We start from the raw sequence: 15,265 nt of genomic DNA on the forward strand, positions 1-15,265 counted from the left end.
GCCCTTTCCTGGCAGCGCACCGGGCCGAGCGGAGCCAGGCAGCTGCCCACTCGCCCGGGCTCACAGCCCCCGCCGGCCCAGGCTCTCCAGGCTGTGGAGGGTCCGAGGGCCAAGCCCACCCCGGGGGCCTCGATGCAATGAGTGTCTGTGCCCTGGTGCCCAGGGCCCCGGGGGCAAGCCCCGGCCAGGGACGCCTGTGCCAGGAGAGGCTGGAGGGCGGCGTCGGACCAGGCGCGGGGCAGCAGAGGCGGCGGCAGGGGCCGGGGAGGGCAGCGGCGTGTGGGGCCCTTGGCCTGGGTGCTGGGGAGAGACCCCCCACTGTCCTGCCGTGGGCCCCGCCCCTGAGAAAGCCTGTGAAAGGAGGCTGCCGTTGGAGGCCACGTGAGCCCTCGCTCCAGCCCGTGTGGACCGTGGGCGCCTCCCTGCTTCCGCCGCAGGGATCTCGTCACCCCAGGAATCGGCCCCGCCCCGCCCGGGACCCTCTTCGCCCGGCACCCCCAGTCCCCGGCAGCAGGGGTGCTAAGGACTCAACACAGATTCCTGGGGGATGCCTGCCCGGGGCGACCCTGCACCCAGGAGCTGGCTGGGGGGGGCGGGGCCTGCCGCCACCGCTGTCTGCCCCTCCCGGCCGCTCCCTGTCTGCTGTGCCCGCTTCCCCGCTGGCTGCCCAGAGCCTCACTGCTCCGGAGCAAATTCCAGGAAGCCGGCCGATTGCCTGTTTAGGATTCCTGGGGCCGCCCCTTCCCCGACAGGGTAATTAACGAGGGGCCTGGGAGCCAGCGAGCTGGCATCCGCTCCCCGGCGCTGCTCTGCTCGGGGTCCTGGCTGCTCCGGGCAGGCATTCCAGGGCGGGTGGCCCCCGCCCTGGGCCCAGGCAGGGCCTGGACAGTGTCGGGGAGCCGGGGCAGCCGACAGCAGGGCCGGCCGGGGGAGGCGGAGGTGTGGTCTGCGGTGCTGACCGCGGGCCAGCGCCTGCTTTTCTGGGAGCCAGGGGCAGGGGCGGGGGGGGGGCCGGGCGTCGCCCCAGCATTGGGGCAGGACACAGTGAACTTCAGATTAGCCTTCCACAGTGGGGTCTTCCACCGCAGGCCCTGGGGTCGCAGGTCCCAGGACAGGGCGCCGCGTTGCCCCAGCCCCATGCGCTGCCTGTCAGTCTGGGCTGGGTTTCTGTCCCAGCGGCCAGCACAGAGGTGAGAAGGGACTGTGGCTGATTCCTGAGCAGGTTGGAGCCCAGGAGTCCCACAGCCCTGTGCACGCGGCTGCTGTCCCCGGGGACCTGGCCACCCTGACCGGGGCCCTTGACCCCCTCAGGAATCTGCAGTGCGGGCTGCGTCTGTGGTCTGGGCTGCCCCGGGGTGGAGAAATCCGAGGGTCCTGCGGTTCCCGGTCCAGCCGGGCCATTTGGAAGGTCGTAGGAGAGCAGGCGCCTCGCGGCTGCGCCCTGGTGCCCGCCTCGTGCCTGCTGACGATCACCCCCACCTCACACACAAAGCACCTGCAGCCGCTCTCGCTGGGCCGTCCTCACCTGTGGCCGCTGCGCCCCGTGTGGGGCAGGTGGTCCGCCCGCTCTGGCTGCGTCGCGAGGGCCTGTTGCAGGCATGGCAACGGAGCCCGGTGTGCGGTCAGGGTTCCAGGGGCTGCTGAGTCCACTGGGCCTTCCCTCTCTTCCTGGGGACCCTGCACCTGGTGTCCAGCCTCTTGGATCTGCCCTCCCTGGAAGTCAGGGTGGCTGGGCTGGGAGCTGAGGCCTCCAAGGGCCCCCCTCCAAGCCTCGGTCACTGCGGGGGCTTCTTCCTCCTCCTCATGTTGCCAAGGGGACATGGGGCGGGCTCGGGATCAGAGCTCCAGCTCCCTGTCCCCGCTGGCCCTGAGCGTCTGGTGGCCCCACACAGCCCTTCCCTCCTGCCTTCTCCCCGTGAGGCATGTACACACTCAAGGACCACCGTTACGGCAGGGTCTTGGTGCCTGTGTCCTGAGCTGGCCAGCCCTTCCTGGCTGCACTGGTCCCCCCGAGGGCCACCCTCCAGGTGGGTGGGCTGACAGGTGTTCCAGGCTGGCTCTGGGCTGGGCCCCCGGGCTGGTGGGTGGAGCCGAGGGTGGACAGCTGCCCTCTCCTGTGGGGGCACCTCTGGGAGGCACTAGGGGGCACCCAACGGGAGGCATGGCAGGCTGTGCCGCGGGGGAGGTGGCGCAGGCGGGCGGCACTCGGCACCAGAGCCCCAGACCCATTCCTCCCAGGGCCTTCCTCCCCAGCACTGGCGGGAGCGCCCACGGCCTGTACCGCTCGGAGCTGCCTGCGTGGTCGCTGCCTGGGAGGGGCTGGGGCCGGGGGACCCCCGGGGACAGAGCGCTCTGCTGGGCACATCCGTCTCCCGCAGAGTCCGCCGTCTCCACGCAGGCAGCCACCGCTCTGTGGGGGGGGCTCGGAGGGTCCCAAGGGACACTGTTCTCGGCTGGGTGGCCACGGCCCCCACTGCTCTGCCCCGGGGGACTCGGTGCAGGGCTGAGCCTTGGCCGGGCCGGGGCTCTGGGACAGGCCTAGCGGGGCCACAGCGCGTGGGCCCAGTCGCCCCCGGGGCCCCAGCAGGGTCCTGAGCAGGAGGGGGGACTTAGTGGCCCCCATGCTGCGGGATGGCGTTTCTGCCCTGGGTCATAGGTGGCCCTCGGATGCTGTCAGGCCCAGGTCCCTCCTCTTGCAGACCTGACTTCTGCCTGGAGAGGGCCTGCTGTGTCCCAGGCCCCTCTCCGCAGCTCCTGGGGGGCAGGCACCCTCTGCGTCCCTGTGGGGCTGCCTGCGTGCCGCCTGAGTGAGGGGCAAACACGGAACTGTGGCCAGGCCCTCCGCCACCTGCTGACACCAGTTCTTGGCCAGTGGGTCGTGCCTTCGGGGATGCCCCCAGCCCCCTACCCGAGCTTCCTGGGCTCTACGGAAGCCCAGGGGCACGTTTGGCTTAGAGACCCTCCCTTGAAGGGGCTCCTGCCCCAGCGAGGCTGCCCCCCTCCCCGCCTGCAAGGTCAGGGCGGGGCACTGGCACCCCCTGGTGGCAGCAAGAGGCCAGAGCAGGCGCTGAGGGCTGCCTGGGATTTAATGCCAATTGTGACCGCCAGGGACTGAGTGCCAGGCTCCGGCATCACCCACGCCTGATGCCAGCCCAGCCAGTGACACCTGCTGTCACATCTGACAGCTGCCAAGGCTTGAGGGACACCGGCGGGAACGAGAGGACGGGAACCTGACCAGGTAGCCAGGCAAGTGTGGAGGAGGGGCAGCCCGGTGTGCGCCGCACCTGCTCGCTCCCCCGCCTGCTCCCCCGCCGGCCCCTGAGCCCTCACCGTGCCACGCCGTCCTGGCCCTCAGCCGGGGGCCGGGCAGGGCCCCTGCCTCACGGGGCGCGCGTCCTGGCAGGGACAACAGGAAGACAGGCCGTGATTTCAGGGCTGCGGGGAAGGGGCGTAAGCCAGGAGGGGTAGCCAACGGCTGGGGGAAAGGGGGCTGTATCAGTGGGGACCGCGGGACTCCCGGGGGCTTAAACCGCTGCGAGGACACATGTGGAAAGGGCCCGGCACGGCTGAGCGGGGACGCAGCCAGCGGCGGGGGGCCCCATGGGACAAGTACAGGGGCTGGCCTGGGGGGCCCCGACACCGAGGCCGTGGCAAGGCAGGCGGGAGTCCACTGGTTGCCCGTCACGCGGCACCGGGAAGACCAGGGCAGGAGCAGCCGGTGGGAACACGGGGCTTCCGTTGGGGCCGAGCCAGAGGCACGGGTGTGGCAGGTGCCCTCTGGCCGCAGGGTTTTGCCCGGCACCTGGGGGGTGGGGGCCCTGGCTCTCGGGCCCTGGCTCCACAAGGGGGGGTGTGGGCACCCCAGGGCCCAGCCTCCCCTCGGCCTCAGCGCCTCCATCTGCAGAACGGGGGCTGCGCTTGCCATCCCCCGGGTCCCTGGGTCCTCGCGCCCGAGCATCAGCCCCATCTCTCTTCTGCGGGGGTGTTTGGGGACCTGATGGGGGACACTTCGCAGAAAACTTCGGACTTGGGCCCAAACCCAGACCCCCGAACAAAGCAGCCCGCGCCATTTTCTTTTGCTTTTCCTCCGCCAGCGCACTTCCTGCCACTGCGGGCCGGCCTTTGCCGGAGCCGTCGCCGCTGCCGGCTGGCCGGGCCGGGGCTGCTGAGCAGATGGGGCCTGGGTCCAGGGGCCCGCGCTTCAGGGGGAGGCAGGCGAGCGAGACCCCCCGTCCGTGGTGTGATGTGGGCCACGGGGTGAGGGGGGGGGGCGTGTGACTCGCGCCTCTGCACTCGCCTGGCTCAGTCCCCAAAGCCCATGGCTCTGGGGCGCCTGTGCGGGCCTGCCCTGCTGGCTTCCAGGGATCAAAGGAGAGAGGCAGGCACGGGTGAGGGTGCGGGCAGGCGGGAGGCCACCGGGGGCGGCGCAGGCGAGGTCTGTGTGTGCCTGGGCACGCCGCTCACCACGCAGGGGCCCCGGCGGGGGCGGGGGGCTGCCTGCAGAGGGGCGCCTCTGGGAAGGGGCCCTCGCGTGGGCTGAGGGGGCATAGGCGAGAGCCAGGCCAGAGGAGGGCGGGCATCCCGGGCGGGCGTCAGGACTTCAGGACGCCTCTTCTGGGCCTGTCCCAGGAGCTCTTCTGGAAAACCAGCTGCTCCCCCCCGCCCCGCCCCTGCCGGTGAGTCCTGGGAGGGGCGGGCTCCTGGCCTTGTCTGTGGCCTTGGCTGCTCGCTCAGGTGCCAGCCCAGGGGAGGCTGCTGCCCTGGCCTCACGTCTTAGACGGGGCAGGCCTGGCCGAGGGGCTCCTGGCCTGTCAGAGGCCTCGCTGGCCAGAGGGGCGGATGTGTCCACCCCGGGCTCCACCCCAGAGAGGCGTGAGGGGTCAGCCGGGCAGGGAGCAGGTGTTGGAGCCCAGCTGGGCGTCCTCACCCAGGGGCACAGAGAGAAGCACAAGTACACACAGGTACACGCTCACACCTGCACATGCTTCGTGCACACGTGTGCACACACATGCACTCATTCACACATAGGCAACATGCATGCACACCGTGCACATTGCAGGCACTTGTGTGCACACGTGCATGTGCACTGCACACACGAGGGCACATGCACAGTGCACACACAGGCACACATGCTCGCACACATGCACACCTATGCGGGCACATGCCTATGTGCATGCGCACACATGCACGCACAGAGGAGAAGGGCCGAGGGTGCAAGCCCTTCCTAAGCCGCAGCCCCGCGTGGGGTGCTCAGAAGTGGGCGGCTGCTCCGGGCTGCAGCCCGTCCACGAGCCAGGGGGCTGAGGCGTCCCAGGAACGTGGCCGGGGGTGGGGGGAGCGGAGACCTGGACGTGGGAGGAACCAAGGAATGTTCTTGGCTCTCTTCTGAGCCTTTTACATTTTGTCCTGTTTTCTGGGAAACACATGGGAAAAAGCCCCACTTCCACATTTTTGGAGGCTGATTTGTATAAACAGAGCGAACCTGATAACTTTCAGAGTCAACAGAAACTCCCTCCACCGCCAGGAAAGCGCGTCTCCCCGGGCCCGTTCTCCTCCGCGGGAGGCACGGCTCCGGGGGCGCGCCCGTGGCGGAGGGCAGCGGTGGGGCCTCTGCATGGGACCCGGCTCCCGCGGCCCGGGGTCCTGGGACGAGCGCCCAGGGTCCCCATCTCCGAGGGAGCAGCGGACGGCTGCCCTGGGGTCTCCGCCGCCGGCCCTGGGGGCGCTGGGCCCAGGCCAATGGCGGGAGGTGACGGGCCACCTGCTCCAGCCATGGGCGCTGACGCTGCCTTAAGCACCTCCAGTGGCACCTTCCAGCCAACTGCCTGCTGGGGTCCTGCGCAGGGACCTTCAGGGCCCCTTGCCTCCCGTGAGGCCTGCCCCTGCCCCATAGCCCTGGGCCTTGACGGAGCGGGGAGCACCCCCAAACTCCAGTTCCCAGAGCCTTGCTTAAGGCCTCACTCTTCTCCGGCCTTCTTCCCGGCCCGGGCTGCAGACTCCGGCCCCCCGGGCGTGGCAGCCCCCCTTCTGAAGGCTGTCTCCTGCGGGGGTCATGCGTCCCTTGGTGGCACCCCACCTGCCAGAGAGGAGGGAGACCAGAGGGGTCTCTGACAGGTGCATCCTCAAAATGAAACTTCCCCTAACCCCGGCCCACCCCGCGCCTGTCCCTGGAGTGAGCGGGGCCAAGAGCCAACCCCTGCCCTGTGGAGCCTGTGGAGTCCTGGGTCAGGCGTGTGCCCGAGAGAGGTCCGGGGGCGGGGAGCCCAGCTCCCCACAGGTGGCCTGCCTGGTGGCCTTCCCCTGGGGGGCAGAGCCGGGTGACCTTGGAAATCCAGAGCGGGTGAGGCCTGTCTGACCGTTTCTAGGCGACCCACTCTTGGTTTCCATGGTTGCCCTGGAAACCACAGATGGGGCGGGGTTTGGGGCCAGGCTCTCCCAGCCTGGGGAGGGCCCGGCGGCAGCTCAGCTGCAGAAATGCATGTTGCAGAGGGAGAGAGTCCATGGGCCAAGGCCGCACACGCGGCGTGGCTCCCCCCGCAGGACCTCCTGGGACTGCTTGGAGGCCCTCCGTTCCATGTGACAGCACAGTGGTGGGGACAGGACCCCCGGAGGACACCCAGCTCTGCCCGAGGTGACGCTGCCGCACATGATGTGGGTGCTGCTGGGGGCCCGCGTGTGTGGGGGAGGCGTGCGTGGCGCTCTGCACTTTTCACTCAATTTTCCGTAAGCCCAAAACTGCTCTAGGAAATAAAACCGACTCCTTCAGAACAAAACAAATGAAACCTCTGAGCCTTTGGGGCTGGCCCGCCCGCCCGCCCTCCACTTCCTGTTTTCTGGGCAGGTTGCTCGCTGTGCGTTCAGACCATCAACTCCCGTCTCCCGAGGACGGGAGCCGCGCGAGCTCTTCTCTGAAGTGTGTCTTCTCTTTCCGCTTTCAAGGGTGACGCCCACCTATGACTGCATTTATTCTCCCTTTGCGGCCATGCAAATCGCCACATGCTCGGCGTCTCCAAACAGCACGCGTTCGTGCCCTCGCTGCTCGGGGGTCCCGGGTCTGACGCGGGTCTCACGGGGCTGAAGTCCGGCTTCCGGCAGGACACTTCCTTCTGGAGGCTCCAGGGAGGGTCTGGCTCCTTCCAGGATGTCAGGGTGGCCCCGTGGCCCCTTCATCACGTTCAAAGCCAGCGTCGCGGCATCTCTGGCCCCGCTCCGCTCGCCGCCGCCCCTGTTCTCGGACGCGGCCTCTCTCCCACCGCCCTCGCCCGCTGGTGGGGCCCTGAGATTACGCTTGCCCCCCCACCGACTTCGCCCGCGCCGCTCTCCCTGAGCGAGGTCAGCTGGCCTGCAAACCTAGTTCCACCTGGCCCTGCGGTGGCAGCCACAGGCTCCGGGGTGAGAGTGTGGGTGTCTCGGGGGCTGCTGTTCTGCCAGAACAGCTAAACCGGAGGGAACGGAGCCCAGGCCTCAGCCTCTCTCCGCAACCCAGCAGGACGCTGGGCTGCCCCGGGACCGGCCGCGCTCTGCCGGCCCTTCTTCCTGGGCCTTCCCCTCGCCCCTGCTCACTCTGGGCCCTGGCGGAGGTCACTGCAAGTCCCCCTCCGTCCCGCCAGCAGCCCTGGACCTGCCAGGTACCACAGCAACCTTGTAAAAGGTGTGTGACGTGTTCTTCCCTAAGGAGCTCGTGGTGGTCTCTTTGGACTGAGGTCGAGGGGTTCAGTCTGGGAACCGGCCGGCTGGCTTCACGTCTCAGGGTGCCGCGGTCTGCCCGGCGCCCCTGCCTGTCCTGGACACGGGGGGCCCAGCAGGGACCGCAGGACGGTGATGGCGGGACGGCTTTCTGAGTGGGGAGCCAGTGTCGCGCAGGCTCACCTGGAAGACTGTTCAGAAGGCAGCCGCTCCTGGATGCCTGTTTCCTGAGCCGGGGGCCTGAGCCTCTGGCTGCCTGCCTGCGCTGCTGCCCGACTTGGCGGGCGCTGCCCCGGTAGCCAGGAAGCTCGGCGCCGGCCCAAGTGCCCGCGGCTCCTGGGACAAGCCGAGGCGGGTGCCTGGCCTGGTGGCGCCGTGACGCGTGAAGCAGACTGCGGGCGGATGTGGGGAGGCCCCGCGGGGTCGCAGCATGTCCTGAAGGCCCGCCGTGGAGGGCGCGCAGCGGTCTGGGTTCTGGTGCTGGGGACCGCGCTGCTTCAGGCTTTCGCTTCTGACCCAACTGGGATCCATACCGACGGCTCAGTGCTTTCCTGGGGAGTCCCGCAGGTCCCTGGCCGTCCCCCTCGGCTGCCTCGCTCTCCCCGTCTTAGGGATGAGGAAACTGAGGCCCAGAGGGGCTTTGTGACGGGCTGTGTCTGCCCAGCACGCGAGCGGCCGAGCAGCCGGACCTGTGCCCGCGGGGCCCCAGCCTGCATCGGCCGCTGCCTCGCCTGGTGGAGCAGAGACGAGAGGCTGGGGCCCCTGAGCCCCGCTGTCGTGGGCTATGCCGCGGCCGCCGCAGGCTCACACGCTGGGGTCTGCTTCCCGCCCTGTCGTCCCGGGCCGGGCGCAGGGCTGGCGTGATACGGCCACAGCCCGGAGGCGCGGGCCCCAGAGGACGCAGGGAGAGAGGGTCCTCCTCGAGAGCGCAGGACGGACCTCGGGCTTAGCCCAGGGACCCTGAGTTCGAATCTTGGCCGCCAGAACTCAGAGAGGATGCGTTTCTGTTGTTCAAGCCCCGGTTTGTGATACTTGGTCACAGCAGCCCCAGGAAACATATGCCCCCCAACCCCGCCCTACACTGTGGCCAGGACACCGGGGGGCCCCTTGCCTGACTCGGTGAATGTCCCACTCCGCTGGGTCAAAGCCAAGGCCCTTCTGCACCTCTGCCCTGACCAGGAGCCCGGGACCTCGCCTGCGCGGGCCCCGCCCCTCCTCTTTGGCCCTGCCTGGCCTTCCCAGGCGGCCACCCGGGGCCACATGCCTGACCCACAGAGCTCCCAGCCCAGTGCCTCCCCCGCTTGCTTGGCCCCCATGGTGTCTGCCCCCCAGGGCTGGCTGGGAGCCCCCACAGGAGCCTTGTCTTACCTTGGGGCTGGAGGCCCCGCCCACGACATGCAGCGGGGTGTGTGGGGGGACTCGGGTGGGGCTGAGCGGGCTCCAGGGGCAGGTCCCCACCTGTGCTGGCCGGGGCGCTGAGCAGGCATGTCGGCCGCAGAGCAGGCTCCCACGGGGCCCAGGTGTCCCGCTGCCCCCGAGGGGAGGAGGGGCCGCAGGCTCCGGGGGCGGGACATTCCTGGGGAGATAGGCAGGCAGCCCGCCGCCTCCTGCCCAGGAGGGGGTTCCCCGCACCGCTGCCGTGTGATCCCACACTCCTCTTCCCAGGCCTCGGCCGTCCTGTCCTTAAGCCAGGCACGGAGTGGGAGGGGCGGCCCGCCCCACCTTGGGAGGTGCCTTTCCAGGCCAGGACGGCCCAGGGCCCTGGTGGAGCCCCAGCGCGAGGCCAGCCCCCCACGCCTGCAGCTCCAACACACCCGCCCCCAGCCGCTGGCTCCCTGCGCCCCCCCGCGGACACACAGGGCGCAGCCCCGGCCCCTCTGGGTGGCACCCGGCTGTAGGCAGGGAGGGCTCCTGGCTCCTCCGTGGGCAGGGCCTGGGACATCCTGTCCGGACAGGCAGCCGTAGCCTGGGAGGGCGGGTGGCGAAGGGTCACTGCCCCATAGGCCCGGTGGGCCAAGGCCTGGCGGTACCCCTGCCCACCAGGCGGGGCAACCTCCCTCAGGGTGGCCTCAGCCTGCATTCCTCAGGCGAACCTTCCCCACCCTCACGGGTTCCTCCTCCTGACGGGCAGGTGGGGGACCCCGGCCGTGCTCCCGTGGCTCCCCCGCCACCTCTACCTACAGGCTCCCAGGCAGGGATGCGCTGTGCTCAGGGGACACGGGACAGTTGAGCTGTGGCCCCGCCAGCAGCCGGGGACAGTGCAGGGCCCTGCCGGGGATCCCAGGGTGGCCGGGCCACCGGGTCACCCGGAGCAGCCTGGGCCGAGAGGGTGGGGCGGGCTGGGTCCTGGCCCGGAAACTGAGGTCGCCGCGCGTCCCGCATGCTGGGGCCTGGGCGTCAGGGGCCAGCGGAGAGAGGATGAGGAAGCAGAGCGGGGGTGGGGGCAGGGCTGCCTGGGTGGGGGGGCCGCGGCTCCGAGGCATGGCAGCCGGGCCGGGGCCCGGGCCCCCCGCACCCACAGAGGGGCGCTGTGCCACCTCCTGCTCCTGCCGCCCCCAGACCGGGGGTCCCCGTCTACCCCAGCCCAGCGCAGAATCGACCTCTTCCAGATGAATGATTCAGTGGCATTTAGAACATTCACCGTGTTGTGCAACCACCACCTTCCAGAACCTTCTCCCTGGAGGGAACCCCGAACCCCATCATTGGCCCCCCTCCTTCCCCCCCCACCTCTGCCCCCAATCCCTCCGCCCCCGGCAGCCCTGGACCAGGTCCCGTCTCTGTGCACTCGCCCGCTCTGGACGTTTCTATCCAGCGGGTCGCTGTGTGGGGCCTCTCCTGGCCGCCCCTCTCTCTGAGGCTCCTGCGCCGGTGCCCTTCGATCCTCCCAGCGGCCGGACCACCGGCTGCCGTGCAGTGGGGTCTCAGGGGTTGATCCGCACGTCCAATGCCAGCGTTCGAGTGGTGCCCGCCGCTGGCGACGGCGAACCTCCGCGGCCGGGGTCCACCTGAGCCCGTTCGCAGCTCCGAGGAGGCGCCCTCGGTGGACTTGCGGGGTCGCGCGGTGGCTCTGTGTTTGACAGGCTCAGGGAGGCGTTGCTTCCTGCTGCTGGAGTGGACAGGGCTGGGGGCCAGGCTCCCCCTCGCGGCCTATCACCCGGCTTTGGCTCCGCACGGCTTCTGCCAGCACCCGCAGAGGGGAGCCAGGGAGTGAGGAGCGAGGGCCAGCCTTTGAGCGTTAGCGCCTGCACCCCAGGGTCCCGGGGGCCAGAGGCCATTCCCTGCTGCGGAACGTGTTCCCTCCAGAAAATGGGGACAGTGCCGCCTTGGGTGGGTCCTGGGACCATTGGACACGCCGCACTCCCACGGGTCGGGGGTGCTCCCGGGCAGGCGGTTACGAGGCTGGGGTCCCAGGACGCCTGTCCCGTGAGCACTTGCTGACTCTCTTTGAGCAGAGCACCCCCCAGCTGCGGCCCGGCGGCCCGGCTCCAGCTCAGGGTGGGGAGTGTCTGCTGGCAAGGTGTCCCACGGGCCGGCGACCTGGGGGCGTGGCCGGGGAGCGGGGCTGGCGTCAGAGAAACCGCTGGGAGGTCGCTCTGGGGTGTCCGTGCCGGCCCCACTGGTGACCTGATGGATGATTCCGGAAGCAACCCACCAGCGGGGGGCCACAGCCTGCCGGTCGGGGCCAGTGTGTCGCGGGACCCGCTCCCAGCAGCCCTCGGCGGCCCCAGCCCTCGCTCCTGGACCTGGGGCTCTGGACGCCTTGGGCCCGGGCGGGAAGCAAAGACCGGGCTCTGGGGAGAAGCTGCTGCTGGTCTCTGCTTCCCGGGCCCCTCCCCGCGTGGGCTCAGCCCGAGCTCGGCCTGGGGACGCCAGTCCAGGCCTGGCCGCTGGGCTGTGGCAGCCCCTCCCCTGAGGAGGGCCAAGGAGGGGCCGCTGTTAGGCCCGCCCTCAGCAAGGCTGCCGAGCACCTTCGGGCACCCGCAGAGTCCCCGCCGCCCCCACCCGCTCAGAGGGAGTACTGGTCATCTGCAGGTGGGTGCGGTTCAGCGGGTTTGGGGTGCACAGGAGGTTCTGTCCCATCTGGTCCCCCAGGCACCGAGGGGCCCCCACGGGCACCTGTGCTGACAAATTCGTTCAGCGGAGCCTGGGTGGCTGCAACGTGGGGGACCTGGTGCTCGCTGTCCTGTGCTTGTTACAACAGTGGACAGAAGGTTAAGAATCTGCCCCCCAGGCTGGCGTCTGGAGGCGGCGGCACGCAGCCCTCAGTTGTCGTAGGTGCTGGGGAATGACAAGGAGGCCTCAAAGGGGGGCGTGCTGGGGGGCGAGGAAACAGGTGATCAGGCGCCCCCGCCCCTGCTCCCGCTGAGCATGAGGCTTAGAGCCTGAATCGCAGTGCCTGACCCCTCCCCCCGGTGGTCCCCTCCCGGCTACACCACCCACTGCCCAGGGCAGGAGGGTCCTTGTGCCTGTGTGCCCAGCCTGCCAGCTGCATATACAGCAGGTGCTCAGCAGAGGGGGCCTGCTGCACCCACCATGCCCCTCCCTGGGCCTGGCCGGGGTCATCTCCTCGGCCTGGGCCGCCACAGCCTGGGGAGCAGTCCGCGGCGCGCTGGTCGTCCGCCGCCTCTGCCTCTCTCCTGGGGGCCCGGAGTGTGAGGCTGGCCCAGATCAGTGGGCCCGGCACCCACGTGGAGGGTGGCGCCGTCTGGCTGTTGGTGGACGCAGGTCACCCAGGGCCGGCCCGCTGGGGCGCAGAGGGGACCGTCTGGGGGACCTGCGGCCGTCGGCACCCTGGAGTCCCGGGGCCGGGGGCGGGGCTATGGACCATGGTGGGCGGCCTCCAGGCCCAGGCAGCTGGGAGAGTGCTCACGTGGTCTGAGGGCCCGCCCCCGTGGCAGCCTGCAGAGTGGCCCCGGTTCCAGGCCAGGCCAGCGGCTTCGGGGTGCACCTCACACCAGCCGCTCCTCGCCCCCGGGCCTGGCCTCATGCTGCCTCCCCAGGCCGGACCTCACAGGGAGACCCTGGGCTCTGACCTCTGCGCTGGGCCGACCTCTGTCTGGCCCCACATATCTTGCTAGGAATTCCCAGAAAATTCCCGTCGTGAGCCTTGGCAGGCCCGGCTGAAGTTTGCATTCCAGCAGTCCCCAGGGGCTTCCGGCCGCAGCCGTTCTCGTGGGACCGAGGCCGCCCCACACCCCGAGCCTGCCTCGGAGTCTTCTAGGGACCCGCCCTAGGTAGTACAGGAGTGGGCGCCGAAGCTGTTCCTGGGGGCCCCGGGAACAGCAGCAGGGGTCGTCTGTCAGCCCCGGGGCCTGCTCCTTGGGTGGCCGGGGCAGTCTGACCTCCCGTGCCTGCATGTGGCCTGTGCTGGCACCTGGCTGTCCCCAGCCTGCTGCGTGTTGGGGGCCCCGCTTGCTCTGCACTTGCTTCCAGGCCACATTCCCCACGATGTCAGGGAGCCCTGCCTTTGGCCTTGGGGGGCCAGGAGGATGGGGGGCAGAGCTCCTCCCGGACCTGGGGTGGGCAGCCCGGCCAGGGCGGGAGGAGGGCGGAGGCGCCTGGCCCCCCCATCACCCACGCTTGCTGGAGGCCACCGAGGAGACAAGGCAGGGCATTGCCTGGGGTCGGGGTGGAGGGGCCGTGACGCCCCTGCCCGGGCGAGGCTCCCACAGGCCGGTGGCTAGGAGGGCCGGAGCAGGACAGGGCGCTGGGGCTCAGGGTCACCCTGCCTGCTGCGTCCTCGGGGGCAGAGCCCAGGGTGGCAGGCCTCCCCCTCGCCTTGGCGCCGGGGGAGGCCTGGCGTCCCCTGCAAGCTGGCAGCTGGAGCGGACCCGCACACAGGTGTTCTCATGGACTCACAAGGGGCCCACTCCCGGGCCAGTCAAGTGGCATGTGAAGGCTGCCCAGTGGCCACTTGTCCCGGGGTCAGGGAGGGATCCGGTGACGGCATGGCTCTGCTGCCACTGGCTTTACACGTCGGTCCCCCTCGCGGGACTTGCCTGGAGGGATGAGCCTCGCCCGTCTCTGCCGGACGGTGTCCGCTTGTGGCGCGGGGTCTGGGAGGCCCCCCCGCGTGCTCACTGCTTCTCCCCCTCGCAGACGTGAACGAGTGCCCCGCCGGCAGTGGGGGCTGTGAGGGCTGTTGCTGCTACCCCGCTGGCCGCCAGCTGCGCAGAGGCGGCAGGACCTGCTGAGGGAGGCCTGCGCCCACCTCCCGCCCCGGCTCCTCCGAGGTGGCCACGCGGGGCCTGAGTGGCGCCCAGTCCTCGGGGCCCTCCCTGCCCCTCTCACCTCCGGCACCATTAGGGGCCCAAACGCCTCTCCGGAAGTGGGGTGGGGGCCTCGGAGACCTGACATGGGTAGGGCTGCGCAGGAGTGCGCAGCTGCTCGGCCCCGGGGGGATGGCAGAGGGAGAGGGTGGGTGGGCGGCCCGGTGGCCACACGCGGGCCCGTGAGGGTGGAGTGCAGCCGGGTGCCGGGCGTGCGCCTGGGCACCGTGGGCACCGTGCTCTGGCCAGGGTTCCCCGCAGCCCTGGCAGCTCCGGAAGCGCCCGCCTGCTCTGGGCCCAGCCCTGCCGCTGCTTGGGAGGGTGTCGGCAAAATCAAGAACAGACAGAAAATTCCCGAGTGGAGAGAAGGAAAGAAGGTGGGGGAACAGATTAGGGCCGAGGTGGGACGTCCCCCTAACGCTCCTTCACCTGCTCCAGCCCCTGCCTGGTGCCCGCTGACCGGCGCGTCCCGGTTCGGGCCCGCGGGCGCCTGCTTTCCCTCGGTGCATCAGACGATCGCTCTCCTCTCCCCTCCCAAAACCTGCTTTCCCAAAACGAGCCACCTCCAGCTGCGCGGCACCAGCTGCGAGCCGTCTGCCGGAGGCTGGCGGGGGACCGCCCGCTGGACTGGAGTCTGGGAGTGGGGGCTGCTTGGCCAAGATGTTCTACAAATGCTGCTCGCCTGCCTGAGGTCTCTGTAGCAGCAGGGGCTGGGGCTGGGGCTGGGGTGGGGGCAAGGCAGTCGGGCGGCCTTTGTGACCCCTTGCTCAAGCCCCAGCACATGGGGACCCCGTGCCCATGGAGGGGTGCAGGGTGCAGGGCTTGGTGACGAGGGAGGCGGCTCTGCATCGCCCACCTGAGCTGCGGCTTTGGCCGTGGTTTCTCCCCTCTGTTCACTGAGCCCTGTTGGGATGGTGGAACCCGCCGAGGCGCTCAGTCCCGACCCCAGGGCCCAGCTGGGGCAGGGGCATTGGGCAGAGGGGAGGAGCACCCCTCCCTAGGCCCTGGGGAAGGGGGAGTTCCCCTGCTGCCAGTGCCCCCCCAAACCAGTGCCTTCTAAGGTAGGGGACCATGCTGGGGCAGGCAATGAACCGGGGGCCTAGGCCACGGCAGGCCCAAGGCAGGGTCCCTGTGAGTGTCAGACGCCCCTCCCCTTGGCCCAGGGTGGCCACGCTGTCAGACAGGACAGCCCGTGACGTGAGCCTCCCCTCTGCGTTCTCCTGGGCAGCGACCCACCGAAGGCGTCCTCGGAGGACCCCGTCCGGGTCCCAGCGGCCGCGGGCACACGGCCGACCTCGTGGGCTGGCCAC

The 15,265-nt window shown here is 70.2% G+C and overlaps 1 protein-coding gene across 1 annotated transcript in view; it reads left to right on the forward strand.

The window, feature by feature from the left end:
• The window catches only part of MEGF6 (multiple EGF like domains 6), a 73,603-nt gene that overhangs the window by 21,592 nt on the left and 36,746 nt on the right, over nucleotides 1-15,265 (forward strand). Inside the window, exon 4 of the mRNA XM_054583678.1 lies at nucleotides 13,786-13,866. Coding sequence (XP_054439653.1) covers nucleotides 13,786-13,866 — 81 coding nt within the window. The remainder of the gene's footprint in view (nucleotides 1-13,785; nucleotides 13,867-15,265) is intronic.

Source organism: Pteronotus mesoamericanus, unplaced genomic scaffold (assembly GCF_021234165.1).
Source record: "Pteronotus mesoamericanus isolate MK-2021 breed Mesoamerican mustached bat unplaced genomic scaffold, CSHL_Meso_final contig_1193, whole genome shotgun sequence".
In the NCBI taxonomy this organism is placed as follows: Eukaryota; Metazoa; Chordata; class Mammalia; order Chiroptera; family Mormoopidae; genus Pteronotus; species Pteronotus mesoamericanus.